This window comes from Aplysia californica, unplaced genomic scaffold, assembly GCF_000002075.1.
Source record: "Aplysia californica isolate F4 #8 unplaced genomic scaffold, AplCal3.0 scaffold00936, whole genome shotgun sequence".
In the NCBI taxonomy this organism is placed as follows: domain Eukaryota; kingdom Metazoa; phylum Mollusca; class Gastropoda; order Aplysiida; family Aplysiidae; genus Aplysia; species Aplysia californica.
In genome coordinates this window covers 59,540-74,567 of record NW_004798206.1, presented here as the reverse complement: position 1 = coordinate 74,567, position 15,028 = coordinate 59,540, and the positions used below count along the sequence as shown (strand labels likewise).

The following is a 15,028-nucleotide window of genomic DNA, read 5'->3' as shown; positions in this document are numbered from 1 at the left end:
CCCCCCTCTCCCCGAGACCTGGCTCAGTAGTGCAGCTGATTTCCTTTTGATTTAGCGAAATGCTTTGATTCTTTTAACCAGTGTTTTCCTTTGTTCCTCCTAGCACTGCTAGCAGCGATTTCCCATTTAGGCGGCAGGTTGCAAGCCGATGAGCCATGGGTGGACTGCGAGTGTAAGATGGAACTGCTGTGTCAACGCGATGGCTTCTGCTGCATTCACAGAAAGCTTCAAAGGAAAGTGTCGCGCGCAGTCCCGCGTTGATTGATGGAATGATGTCACCAACCATGGGAAACGTTCCTCCCAAATATGGAATACAGTAAGGTGTCAAATTTTAACCCCCAATTGCTATCGATCGATACGGGTCATTTTATTTTGTTGCGTCTCTAAATACGAGCAAGGGACACTAACAGTGCCTTTTATGGTTATTTTGAAGGTTAACATTACAATATAAAAAACAAAACACAAGGTAACTTGGAGGAAACTTCGTGAATAATCTGGGCAGCTGTTTTATCCCCGCTATAATATTATACTAGGGGTAAGCGATCGACGAGGCATAATTATGTTGTACTTTTAAATTCGCCTTTATTAAAGTGTATTCCTCATTGTATATGTATAATATTATTGCCAAGAATCTATTTTATGAGAGAAATACATATGCTCGGAACTGCATGCATATTTAACCTACAAAACAACAGTCAAAGAGAAAAAGGAGCAAAAATTGATCACAAACTATAGAGGAACTGCGGTCCATTCGCTAGTTTACAGTAAATCGACATCACCCTCGTGTGCGCATGCGTAGCATAAATGAAAATAAGGAATATGGCGATCGTGTAGTCGATGGAAATTCACCTAAAAAATGGCAACACAGAAGCTAGGGGAATGGGTGAATTCACTCATAGCACGATTTGATGCACAGGTAAGTGTATAAACTTTGTAATATATATTGCATTGAAGGCGAAACGTTCTACAAACAGGAAGCTGTTTCTGTTATTGCCACAGGTGTATGTGACCTCGTCCTGAGTTCGTCGACTGCTGGGTCGCAGGCCTGAGATTCGAAGCCGATTTTATGAATGAACTTATAGCCAAGGGCTGCGAAAGCCAGGGACTCGGACTTGATTACGCCACTCATTGAGCCCTTGTCAGGCGCAGCTCATATCGTTTGCTGGTCTCCCTAAACTCAAATTTGCCCGTTTTACAGTCTCAAAGCTTCCAAATTGACAGCTTTTACGCTGCAGTATGGCATTATTACCCTTGTAGGCCTTTGTTACGGTTTTATAATTTAACGCCTTGAATGCCTTGAATAGGTTACGTCCAAAAAATTATGAACAAAATACTCAGATTTAGTATTATCATTTATTATGGTTGAGTTTCTATATCCAGACTAGTCACCTGTCTAGTTTGAGATTATTCTGCTCTAGTCTTTGAGATAAAAGGTCAGGACCTAGAATAGGTTGATTAAGTGTTGGGAGTCCACCAGACAAAACAGAATGTTAATCAAGGTTCACCTCTCTTACTCTTAAATTATCTTTGTTCAGTGGTTTGAAGAAGCCAGAGCACCTTCACTTGGGTCATAGCAAGTTGCAAGGCAAGGATACATTTTATATTGACAGCTTTTATGAGCAATCCCAGTACCCATCAAGCATGTATAATTATGTTTAGGGGGATGAGGCTCTTTTTTTTTTTTGGTTACACAACACTCCCTCACAAATTTATTTATATTAAAATTGCCTCCTCTAATTAGAGAGTCGGGATGGTGCTTTTGGAGGATGTCAAAACCATACACATACTCTCTGAATCCTACACAACTCTTTCTACTCTACCCCCTTTACATGATTTCAATGCTAATATAACTACCATTCATACCCCTTTCGTGCACCCCAAAGGGATGTGTGGTTCCTTTAAATTTTCTGTTTTATATATCCGTATAATATTCATGTATCTCTCCACTATGTGAGCTCTTTCTCTCTCTTTTGCCCCCCCCCATCTCTCTCCCCCCCCCTCTCTCTTTTCTTTCTCTTTCTCTCTCTCTCTCTCTCTCTCTCTCTCTGTCTCTCTCTCTCTCTCTCTCTCTCTCTATCTGTATCTCTCTCTGTATCTTTCTCTCTGTATCTTTCTCTCTTTCTCTCTCATTCTGCTGTTGAAAAAATTGTTGACTCTATCGGTTCGCCCTCGGGTCATTTTGTTCCCCCAGGGTTGTATTCTGCACATTTTAGAATACTTCTGGTACGAAGATCTCTTTGAAGCTTGAAATTAGTATTTCTCAAAAAATCATTTTAACAGACTGCGTGCAAAGTGTATGGATCGGAATAACGAGTAAATTTTCTCTTTGGAAAGTGGTGGCACAGAGTTCCCCACATCGTGTCGTAAAACACAACATACGGATAGGGTTAAAATGTCATCAAAAGAATTATGATTCATACTACAGGTTGTAGCAATCCTTGGAGAGAGCCACAGTTGTGCAGTGTTTTCCCCAGGTTATTGATAGAGTTCGGGCCCCCAAATCCAATTCAAGTGGGCCGTTTGAGTTTTTATGTGGGGCCCTTCCCTATAATGTAAAGCAACAAAGGTTGAATAGCAAAATATGCATGTTATAGATCTGGCTTTCTATGCGTAGACAACAATGCATGCCCCATGTGTTTCAGTTTCGGTAACCGTGAACTCGGGAACCAGGGCTCCCAGATGGCCAGTTTCGACTTTAAAAGTGGCCAAAATAGAACCTCACATGGCCAAACACAACTAACACTATGAAAACTCATCAGTTTTGATTTAAAAAAAAATCGACTTGTCTCGGAGAAAGTACATTTAGATCTGTGGCCAAGCAATTTCGTCGTGGCCCAGCAATTTTCTATGTTGGCCAATTTTCGGGCATTTTGGCCACGCCCGTGGCCATCTGGCAGCCCTGCCGCATACACCATGTTGAACCATTTCTGGTCGAACTCTTGGGCATATTTGCGAGTTCTGACTCCGGAATCGATTCCAAATCTATGTAGCCGAAGTGAAGCAAGGCAAGTTTTATTTCTTGCAAATTTGTTGCACGTTCTTTCATTTAAAAGAACATACACGAAAATAGAAGAGTGCGGCAAATGAACGGCAAATGAAAGCACATCGGAAAAGCAGCAACGACATCAAATACCGATAGATATAGGTTAAAAAAGCGATACTGCCAGGTACTCAACTAGTCTTTTTGGTTTCACATCGTGCCTGGGCCGATCCAAGAGACCCTCTGCCGATCCTACTTTTCGAAGAAACCGCATGAACTATGATTGAAGCCCAATCTCGGCCCGCCCTGCCAAAGCCTGGCCTAGCCTAGTGTTGTAACAAAGGCAGGGCCAAAGTCTGGAATTTAGTTCAACAGTAAGTCTTGTATCTAGGATAGGCCTACCTTCCGCAATTCGATCGCGGTTGATAAAAATGTCATCGCCTTTTATTTGCAACAGATCTAAGATAATCAGCCGAAATAAAAGTTCTCATCACAGCGCGCCCCACTGGCCCCTTCTCTTATTCTCAGTTCCCCTTTGCGATTTTTGATCTGTGCTAAAAGGCGCGCTCTGGGGAAAAGACTGGTTGTAAGATCATGGTATCTTTATGAAATGGTGTTGATGAAACTGTTTACAGGTGTTTTTAAATGTTTTTTTGCTATAAAAAGACTGTTTTTATCATTCAACAGTAGCAGTTAAAGATTTTGATTTCCTCTTGGGAAGATATAATTTCCCAAAGTATTTAGAAAAAAAATTGACTGCTGTACAAAGTGGCATGGGATGCTGCATTCTGAACTGGGGTGAACCTATGAAATAGGGATCATTTGTGTGAGGGTTATTTAAGGGGAATATATATTGGTTTTGTAATGTCAACTGGGTGCAGGTTGTTACTCAGTTGTAAGAGACTTATTGTGCTTGTTTTTGTCAGTGTTGCACATTTTGATGGGAAAAAGAGGGTGAGGGGATGATCTGGGGGTAGACAGTGTGATCTTATCTTATTACAGCTGTTCTGAAAAGACGTCATTTTATGTAGGTCATGTTAGAAAGTGTAAATTTTTTGGTCAATTTTTTAGCTAGTTAGTTGAGGTTTTGAATAGAAAGTCTTTCTTTTGTGGTGTCTGATGTTCAGCTGTGCTTGATGATAAGTGTCATGTTTTTGTGCTTTCGTGCTTACAGTAAAGTTTCACCTTCTCATTATAATAAATTTCACAGTTACCCATCAAGACGGGCCTGCACACCACCCAGTCCATGCAGAATGTGAAGCAGAACAAGGAATGTTTGGTCAATGTGAGCAAACACAAGTTCTCGCTCGTCATCAACGGACTCACCAAAACTTTACAGAGTGTTCTGCAGTTTGTAAGTGCTTCCAGTGTGTCTTTGTTTGTGCGTGTCTGTGTGTGTGTCTGTGCGGTCATTCACAAGTGCAAAGCTGCCAACAATGCAGTAAAGTGTGTAAATATGTGTCACGATGCAGTGGAATCAGGCGCTTGTACATTTTTGGACATTTATGGAGTTATTGGTGATTGTTCAGTTGTCTTGCATTTGACGAAAAAAAATACCAACCTATCTTGAATAGAAATGCTGTTTTCTTTTATGATAGTTTGACGAGCACCTAATTTCATTATTGTACCTAATTTCACCATTCTGCCTCAAATATATTTCATAAGTTCATAAGGATCTGAGTGCAGAAATCCTTTAAAATTGGGAAAAATGTATTCTTTTTTTTTCTAATATTGCTCCCCACGTAATTGTTGATGCAGAAGAAAAATTAGAAACTTTCAAAACCTGATTTGCGAGGATAATAATGAGAAGGAAGCCCAGATGTCAACTGGAGTGATCTTTTGCTGCAGGACCACTTTGAATAGCTTGAATTTATTGAATGCAAAAACAGTATGAAAAAGGTTTGAGGAGGAGTTACTTGGCCAATGCCCCAATGCCCACCGTCTTGAACAGCTGTGTTGGTAGACTCTGTTTTTTGGTTTTGAAAAGTTGGCAGCTTTGCAACAGTGACTTTCGAGTATGTGTATGATTAGTGTGATAGTAAAATAGTAAAGTGTTTCGATGTCAGTTTTTTAAGGTGCTTTGTGGCCTGTGAAAAAGAATTTGTTCTGTGGCTAGCAAACTAGCAAACGATAAAACGAGCAAACGATAATGTATACATTTGACAAGAAGTGTTTGCTGATATTGTGCCTAAAACATAACTTGGACGTGGTTGAGAAAGGTTTTAAATCTTGTCTGAAAGAAGAATGAAATAAAAACCACTTTGGGCTGGGTAAAGTTTTGCCAAACATCTTTTGAAATCAATATATGTAAATCATAAACAATATTGCTTCTCTATATCTTTCACTAGCACCACTTACCACTTGCATGCATTTGGGGAGGGACAATAGAAACTAAACATTTAATAGAGTGCACATCTATATATATAATATGATAAAGAAGATTGCATTATATACCTCTACTAAAAACTGAGGTAAAAAAATAGTTTGCACTGACAATTTAACTCTTCATATACCCATATCTTCCTGGTACATCACCATCGAACCTGCAGTTTGAATTGCTCCGCTTGTTGGGATTTTATGAGATCTGAATATATAGATGTATATATGGTAATAGTATTCCGAAATGCTGAAGGCAGGTAGTTTCTTTTTGAGTAAAAACTTGATAAAATGAAGTGAGTGGAGACTGTTGTTGCAAGGATCTGATTTGATTAGAGCTTTGATGTTCATGGTGCTCTTATGCTCTCAAGCCGAGGTGCCGATTTTCTGAATAAATACTGAAAAATGGGTTTCTGGAATTACAGGAATATTGCACTGTATATGTAAAAATTGTCTTCTGATACAAGCTGTATCAGACAATATGATCTGTAAATTTTGAGTCTCTGCCCATGCTTTTCCACACGTTCTGAAAAGTTTAGGATTTTTTTGTCGCTTGGCACCTCTGCTGAAGGGCTCTGTGCAATTGTTTCTGCTCTCACAAGTATAGTTCTGAAATGTATTCTTCTGGTACATAGTGTAAACAAAAAAATATTGTACTTACTGGATTTTGTCTTAGTTGTGTGTTCCACTTTTCCGTTCTGGATGAATGATGTCTGAGTCACTCCGTTAGAAGATGCTATGTCTCGTTTTATCATGGACACTGAAACTATAGACTGTTCTTTTTGTTTCCGTTCCTTCATCTGAAAACATTAGCAAAGTCAGTCAGTGCTCAAAAGAGATCTCTTTCCAGCCTCTTTTTCTTGTCCATGGAATTATTATTTTGATTTTCTGTCCTTACAGTGTGTCCATCTGGTCTATAGTATAGGTGAACCCTCTCACCACTTGCCAGAGGTGCTTTCCTCCCTCCAAACACTTCCCAAAAAGAAAAGGGATGAGAGTGTAGAGTGTATTTGTGCTGTGGCCTCTTTTACTTTTTTGGTGACCTGATCTAGACCACTAAAGCATAATTACACATTAAAAAAAAATCTTATCCCAGAAGGTAGCTATATTGGCGGTCACTATCTTGCCAAGTTTGTGAGTATCTTTTTACCCTAGCAAAGCAGTTGATATATATGCTATCAGAAAATGTCAGTAATTCGAGTAATAATCAAAAGCAGCACATACAACAAAGTCTTTAAAGTGTCATTATTACTGGCTGACATGTGAACTCTCCCTTGGGTGGGGCACACTGGTTAGGTCCCCCCCTATTTTTTTTTTACATTCCCTCTTTTTTGTTTTTCTCTGTCTTTCTTGCTTTTCCCAGCTCTAAATGACCATTATTTTAGCTCGATGTATTTCTTTTAACTGACACTCAAAAACTCAAAATATGTTTATAATAAAAATGCTATATCCCTGTGTATGTTATTACAGTGCTGAGCTACCTCTATGTAATTGAATCCAGCTCAGGGCTGTTGACTTTGAGAAAGTGTCTCTCTCCCCCCCCCCCCACACACACACACTCACACACACACACCTGGTCAGTTCTCTATTTGAAGTTGTGCAGGGCTATGTGTGAATGTAGAAACTCTGTATGTACTCAGGCAAGTAATAAGTATCTATAATAGTAATATAAAAGGTGGCAAAATTTTTCATGTCATTGTCTCTTCATTGTGGCTGAAATATTTTTTGTTGATTTTATGACAATGGTTAAAAAAAAATTCCAGTTGTGATGTAGTGTACATCAGAGAGTGGTGTACATTTAAAGTGTTTTCACTGTATATATGACACAATGGAATTATAATCTACGTGCAATTTTATTTTCTGAACTTCAATATAAGAGTCTGTTTCTTTAAACACAAAATAAAAACATTATAATGAAGAGCCCATATTGCAGTATCTGGTGTCACAAAATTAGGTGAACTACTGACCTTGACGGTGGCCTGCAGATTATGGTATGACACCTTTCTGTATGTCTGTGTTGGTGTAGAGAGATCCGACATGAGATTCACAGAGATACAAGTTAATTATAATAGTGCTGTTAGAGTGAGGTAGACAGATAGATAGACAGATAGATAGATAGAACAGATGTGATGCTGTTTGATAGATAGATTAAATTAATAAAACAATATAATTTAGAAAAAGCTCTGCTTGCTTACCTTTGATTGTGAAGTTGTGCAGACTGTGGTATTACTAAATCCCAAGTGGTTTGATGATGTCTGAGTCTTGAGTTTACTGCACGTTTTCTCTGGTTTACGGCTCCCAGCACGCGCTATCAGTGACCTTGTCTTGTCAAGTCGCACACGATCACCGCAGCATCGTGCTGCATCGTTCTCAGCCTCTCAGGCTTGGGGCTTTGGCCTGGGCTTGTCTGATGATGCTATCTGGTATATATCTGGCTGTTGTGTAAGGAGCCTGCTATCCTGTCCCTGCTGGGAAGGCCAACCCAGAGCCTCTGATCGCTGACTGTAGAGAGAGTGGCAGAGATAGAGATAAACTCTCCGCATTATCAGAGTGGGTGGTTGGTGTGTGCTCTGGTGTGGTCTGCTTATCTCTGCTCCTTTTTTTTTGTGTATGTTACTCTCTTGTAATACATCTATTCTTCGGCATTTATATGACCTTATTGTGTTGCAACTGCCGTAAAACTCTTACTGAAACTAAAAATCATCTATTCTTCGGCACTTATATGACCTTATTGTGTTGCAAGGGCCGCAAAACACGTAGTAAAACTAAGAACCTTTCCCTGCTGGGACTGCCCAGCCAGAGCCTCTGATCACTGACTATAGAGAGAGTGGTAGAGATAGAGATAAACTCTCCTCAGTATCAGAGTGAGTGGTTGGCGGGTGCTGTGGAGTGGTTTGCTTCTCTCTCTCCTATAAAACATCTATCGTCCTTATTTTTCCTTGTGAGTGATTGGCGGGTGCTCTGATGTGGTTTGCCCCTTCTCTCCTATAAAACATCTATCTTCTCTATCTCCCATCCTTCTTTTTTGTTTGTTACTCCCTTGTAACACATCTCTTCTTCGGCACTTATATGACCCTATTGGGTTGCAAGTGCCGTAAAACTCTTACTTAGACTAAACTCTCTTGTAACACATCTCTTCTTCGGCACTTATATGACCTTATTGTGTTGCAAGTGCCGCAAAACACGTAGTAAAACTAAAAACCTTTCCCTGCTGGGACGGCCCACCCAGAGCCTCTGATCACTGACTGTGGAGAGAGTGGTAGTGGTAGAGATAAACTCTCCTCAGTATCGGAGTGGTTGGTTGGCGGGTGCTCTGGTGTGGTTTGTTCCTTTTTTCCTATAAAAAATCTATATTATCTGTCTCCCCTCCTTCTTTTTTTGTGTTTGTTACTCTCTTGTAACACCTCTATTCTTCAGCACTTATATGACCTTATTATGTTGCAAGTGCCGTAAAACTCTCGAAAAAAAGAAAAGAAAAAAAAAAAGCGTTCTCCAGTTCTGCGCAACAACAGTTCCGTGGCTATGAATCTGGAGCGGGTTCCCCCAAGTGCTTTAGAATGAAGCGAGGATCTTTTTGAAAAAGCCTTGAAAAGAGCATGTAACCCTGGTGTTGAATAATGCTTCACTGACCAACCATGAAATGTGCATTAAATGTACGTATATATAAGATCTGTGTTACGTGTAAGTTTTGTATGGTTCAGTAGTCATTGACTCTTTTACTTCCTTTTTTTCTTGATCAATTTCTATTTTTATGTTGCTTCATGGCCCATTGCAGGCAGGGTGCATAGAGGGCGCCACTCTTTGGTTGTACTTCTTTATTTACTTTCCCTCTGTTATTTCTGTCTGTGTCTTGTTTTTCCCCATTGCTAAATGACAGTTAAATTGTGTCAGTGGGTGGTTGGCGGGTGGTCTGGTGTGGTTTGCTCCTCTTTCCCATCAAACAGCTGTCGTCCTTAAATCTCTCCTTCTTTTTAGTGTATGTTATTCTGCTCTTGTAACACCTCTAATCTTCGGCGCTTATATGACCTTATTGTGTTGCAAGTGCCGTAAAACACTTACTAAAACTAAAGTGTGTCATCATGCTTCTTTTTACTTAAACAAACAAACAGGCTTTAACCAAAATCTGCGGGACCTCTGGCTTCTCTTTGGTTTAAGCCATTTTTTTAAAGTATAGAGAGGTTGCTCAAATGAAAGAGAAAAAAAAAATCAGGAATTTTCTCTTCTTTCGGTTTATCACTGTTTTGGATTATCCTTGTTCGGTTTAAGCAGACCCTGCTGTTGGTCTAATGAGCAGTTGGTGGGTGGTTGGCGAGTGCCGTGGTGTGGTTTGCTCCTTCTCTCCTATCGAACACCTATTGTCTTTATCTCCCCTCCTTCTTTTTTGTGTTTGCTTCTCTCTTGTAACAACACCTCTAATCTTTTGCACTTATATTATTATGTATTGTATTGCAAGTGTCGTAAAGCTCTTACTATACTAAACTAATGAGCAGTAGAGATGCTCATGCCGAGGAGTGAAAACGTGAAGTACTTTCTGTGGGTTATCCATTATTTGGTCGCTTTTAAGCACAAGAGGGCTTTTAAAGACCCTTTTTGACATCGTAGACCCTAGAAAAATTTTAAGTTATATAAAAGAAATTGGACTATTTAATAGAATATGAAAATATATAGTTATCGTTATCGGTGTATATATACATACACTGAAATTAATATTGTATATACAAATGTAAATAATAAGCCTTTTCCATATTTACAAAACATTTTTATAAATGTTTGTTCGTCTTTTTAGCATAATGAAAATACTGTGATCGTGTGCGGTTGCGAGCTCCGAAAGACTCTTACTAAAAACACGTCTGATTTTGTAGCGGTGAAACCTGTTGGCGCTTAAATGACCAAAATTGTGTCAATAGTCCTGTAAAACATCTACCCAATCAAGCACAAGAGGGCTATCCTGAAAAATGCTGTTTTGAGAAAATAGAAGATAAAGTTTTTGTCCCTTGTTCAGTTTCTTTAAAAGACGAGAGTTTTCCAAACAAATATACACACCAATGAAACCAAACTTCTCCTGTTTTATGTAGGGCAATGCCCACTTATGGTGTTGGTCAAGATTTCTGGAAACCCCTGAAATCTGAGTTAGCCCGCTTGTCCTTAAAGGCGACCATTTATGGATTCTGTTTGCAGAAAGTGAACTGCTGAGAAATGTAAAAGGAAACGTTATTAATAATATGTTATTTATCGCTTCTCCAACATTGTTATTAATTATCTGTTATTTATGGGTTCTCCGGATTCTCCAACATTGTTAATAATTATCTGTTATTTATGGATTCTCCAACATTGTTATTAATTATCTGTTATTTATGGATTCTCCAACATTGTTATTTATTGTCTGTTATTTATGGATTCTCCAACATTGTTATTAATTATAATTATCTGTTATTTATGGATTCTCCAACATTGTTATTTATTGTCTGTTATATATTGATTCTCCCCTTGCAGAAAGTGAACCGTCCCGAGGCAGAGAGGAACTATCTGGAGTCGCAACTCATCATCCTGGACACACTGAAGCAAGTTCTCAACTCTGTGAGTATCTCTTCTGAGTATCTCTTCTGAGTATCTCTTCTGAGTATCTCTTCTGAGTATCTCTTCTGAGTATCTCGGCTGAGAATCTCTTCTGAGTATCTCTTCTGAGTATCTTTGCTTAGTTTCTCTTCTGAATATCTCTTGCCGGGTGTTTGGAGAGGCACCACTGGTAGGTCCTACTTCTTTACTTGCGCTCTGTTGTTTCTGTTTGTCTGTCTGTCTGTCTGTCTGTCTGTCTGTCTGTCTGTCTGTCTGTCTGTCTGTCTTTCTGTCTGTCTGTCTGACTTTTCCTCCTGCTCGAAACGACCGTTATTATTGTGTGTGGTTATTTTTGTGTAGATGTGCTTCTCTTTCCTCAAACAAACATGTCTTACTTTTTCCCAGCACTAACTGACCATTATTGTGTTGGTGTGCTTTCTCTTTCCTCAAACAAACATGTCTTACTTTTTCCCAGCACTAACTGACCATTATTTTGTAGATGTGCTTCTCTTTCCTCAAACAAACATGTCTTACTTTTTCCCAGCACTAACTGACCATTATTGTGTTGGTGTGCTTTCTCTTTACCCAAACCAAACAAAAACAAACAAGTCTTGAGTATCTCTTCTGGTAGACAAAAGAGGAAGCATCGTAGTGTAGTATGTGCCCTTTTTTGTGGGGGGGAAGGAACATCGGGGAAGGGAGGAGGGGGTTGAAGGGCAGTAGCGCGGGGCATGAACATGTTGGAAGAACTAAAGAAATAGATACTTGCCCTGCTAGGAATCACACTCCTCCCAGCTTTTATGATTTCCATCATCACCTTTGTCATCGTCGTCATGGGCAACAGCTGCAGTAACATCTTCTTCCTCTTTCTCTTCCTCATCATCATCATCATCATCATCATCATCATAATCATCACCATCATCATCATCATCATCATCATCATAATCATCATCATCTCTTTATACCCCCCAGGGCAGTGCCACCGACTGAAGTGTCTTTAGGCCATTCCCAAATGGCGAGACATATCTCGTTCAAGCACAGTAGAATTGTAAATGGGCTGACTCATGTCACGCTCATAACTGTGCCTGATCTACAACAGGGAACTGCTGCTTTTTCTTTCCTGATCCTTACTATTGTCATTTTTTTCTCTACTTCTTTTGTATGTTTGTCACTCTCTTGTGACCTGCTCTTTTGGGGTGCCTTGATAGTCGAAGCAGACCTTGTGCTGTTGAAGCTAGAGAGGTGAGCAGTCTAAGTCTGATTCCCTGTAAAGACTTCTCTGTTGACACCCACCCCTTGGCGGTCATATGACCTTATGCAGTTGCGAGCGCCGTAAAAACCTCTACTTTAATTTTTTTAAAATTAAAAAATTTCTCTTTATTGACACCATCATTGTCGTTGTTATTAGTATTATTGTTGTTAATAATATTTTTATCATATTTTAGCAACCCAAAGACACAACACGACTGGATGAAACCATGTATGTGAAGCTCTTGTTGCCGGAGATTTGCAAGGTGAGAGGTCCTGTGTGGATGAGGTTGAATGGTTCTCTCTGTCTCTCTCTGACTCTCTCTGTCTGTCTCTCTCTGACTCTCTCTCTGACTCTCTCTCTCTCTCTCTCTCTGACTATCTCTCTCTCTCTCTGACTATCTCTCTCTCTCTCTCTCTCTCTCTGACTATCTCTCTCTCTGTCTCTCTTTTCTCTTTCTCTTTGTGACTCTCTCTTTCTCTCTCTATCTTCCTCTTTCTTTGTCTCTCTCTCTGACTCTCTCCTCTCTCTCTCTCTCTCTCTCTCTCTCTCTCTCTCTCTCTCTCTCCCTCCCTCCCTCCCTCCCTCCCTCCCTCCCTCACTCCCTCCCTCCCTCTCTCTCTCTCTCTCTCTCTCTCTCTCTCTCTCTCTCTCTCTCTCTCTCTCTCTCTCTCTCTCTCTCTCTCTCTCTCTCTCTCCCGGGAAGATTACTGTAAAACTGTACCACTGAACTTCTGTATTTCATAACCGTTGAACGCTGTGCTTTATTATTGTACTTCTGATTGGTGGGGGTTGGGGGGGGGGGGGGGTGTTGTTCCTTTTTTTTGTTTTTGTTTTAAATGATCAATAAAACTCACTTAGATGCTAACATTATTTTGTGGTAAATCCTGTGCGTTGTTTTATTTGGATGATGGAGGCAATACCTTTACTTGTGTATGCCCCTTTCCTAGGCTTTTGCTTGCGTTTCTTGTTTTTGAGTTGGCTTTGTTGATAGTCTAAGACTTGCATATGCAATAGTTTTCGTCAGTTTCTGAACCAGCAGACAGTGTTGGTGATTGTCTTATGATGTTTATATATATTTGTTTCCCCTCAGTTTCTGAACCAGCAAACAGCTTTGAGGATTGTCTAAGATTTGCATATATTTGTTGAAAAACTAAACAGCTGTGGTTATAGTCTTAGATTTACATATATTTGTTTCCGCTCAGTTTCTAAACCAGCAAACAGCTTTGGTCATTGACTAAGACTTGCATATATTTCTTTACGTCAGTTTCTGAACGCGCTCATATGGCCTTATGCAGTTGCGAGCGCCGTAAGACCTCTACTAAAACTAAACTAAAAGTTTCTGAACCTGTAAACAGCTTTGATGATTGTCTAAGACTTGCATAATATTTCTTTACGTCAGTTTCTGAACCAGTATACTGCTTTGGTGATAGTCTAAGATATGCATATATATTTGTTTTCCCTTAGTTTCTGAACCAGTAAACAGCTTTGATAATTGTCTAAGATTTGCATATTTCTTTACGTCAGTTTCTAAACCAGTAAACAGCTTTGATGATTGTCTAAGATTTGCATATAATATAATAGTTTCCCTTCAGTTTCTGAACCAGTATACAGCTTTGGTGATAGTCTAAGATGTTTATATATTTGTTTATATGTCAGTTTCTGAACCTGTAAACAGCTTTGATGATTGTCTAAGACTTGCATATAATATAATAGTTTCCCTCCAGTTTCTGAACCAGCCAACAGCTTTGATGATTGTCTAAGATTTGCATAATATTTCTTTACGTCAGTTTCTGAACCAGTATACAGCTTTGGTGATAGTCTAAGATGTTTATATATTTGTTTATGTCAGTTTCTGAACCTGTAAACAGCTTTGATGATTGTCTAAGATTTGCTTATATTAATTTGTTTCCCCTCAGTTTCTGAACCAGCAAACAGAGAACCAGCAACTCAAGACACTGGCCTCAGAAGTCCTCTTTGCCCTTAGCTTGAACAATTTCACCGCAGTCTTCAACAAAATTTCTGCCAAGTGAGTGTTGCGCTGATTGCTGTGGTTCCCTTTTTTTTGTGTTTCTGTGAGTTTGAATGTTTTACACTTTGCAAACAGATTGCACTGTTGGCGGGTGCTCTGGTGTGGTTTGCTTCTTCTTTCCTGTCAAACATCTATCGTCCTTATCTTCCCTGCTTCTTTTTTATGTTTGTTACTCTCTTGTAACACCTCTAATCTTCTGGCGCTCATATGACCTTATGGAGTTGTAAGTGCCCTAAAGCCTCTTCTAAAAAAAACCCCAAAACAAAACAAAACAACTATCGTCTTTATCTCTCCTCCTTTTTTATGTTTGTTTCTCTCTTATAACACCTCTAATCTTCAGGCGCTCATATGACTTTATTGCGTTGCAAGTGCCGTAAAACTCTTACGAAAACTAAACTAAAAAAGAGGTGAACAGAGTAAGCCTGATTCCCCCTTTGGACTTCTCTGTTGACATCCACCCCTTTGTGCTCGTATGACCTTATGCAGTTGTGAGCGTCATAAAACCTTACTAGATATCTAATACAAAACTAAACTACACTAAACTACCCCCCTCCCCCCTCCCCGTTCCCACCATGCACAGGTTGGTGGCGTTATCCCAGGTGGAGGACACGTCTGACCTGTCGGACCTGGAGCTGATCCAGCACATGAACATGGACCTGGCACGACTGACCAAGCTGCTCAATGGTGATCTCACACACACACACACATACATACATACACACATACATACATACACACATACATACATACATACATGCACACATATGCTTGCATACACACACACACACCCACACATGAACATGGACCTGGCACGACTGACCAAGCTGCTCAATGG

General features: G+C 39.7%; 1 protein-coding gene across 1 annotated transcript in view; it reads left to right on the top strand.

The window, feature by feature from the left end:
• Positions 1 to 797: 797 nt before the first annotated feature.
• The window catches only part of LOC118478777 (neurofibromin-like), a gene marked incomplete in the record, with an annotated part of 28,884 nt that continues 14,653 nt past the window's right edge, over positions 798 to 15,028 (top strand). The window contains 6 exon segments of the mRNA XM_035972975.1: positions 798 to 916; positions 4,191 to 4,334; positions 10,850 to 10,933; positions 12,358 to 12,426; positions 14,081 to 14,190; positions 14,774 to 14,877. Of these exon segments, the coding sequence (XP_035828868.1) occupies positions 857 to 916; positions 4,191 to 4,334; positions 10,850 to 10,933; positions 12,358 to 12,426; positions 14,081 to 14,190; positions 14,774 to 14,877 (571 nt within the window).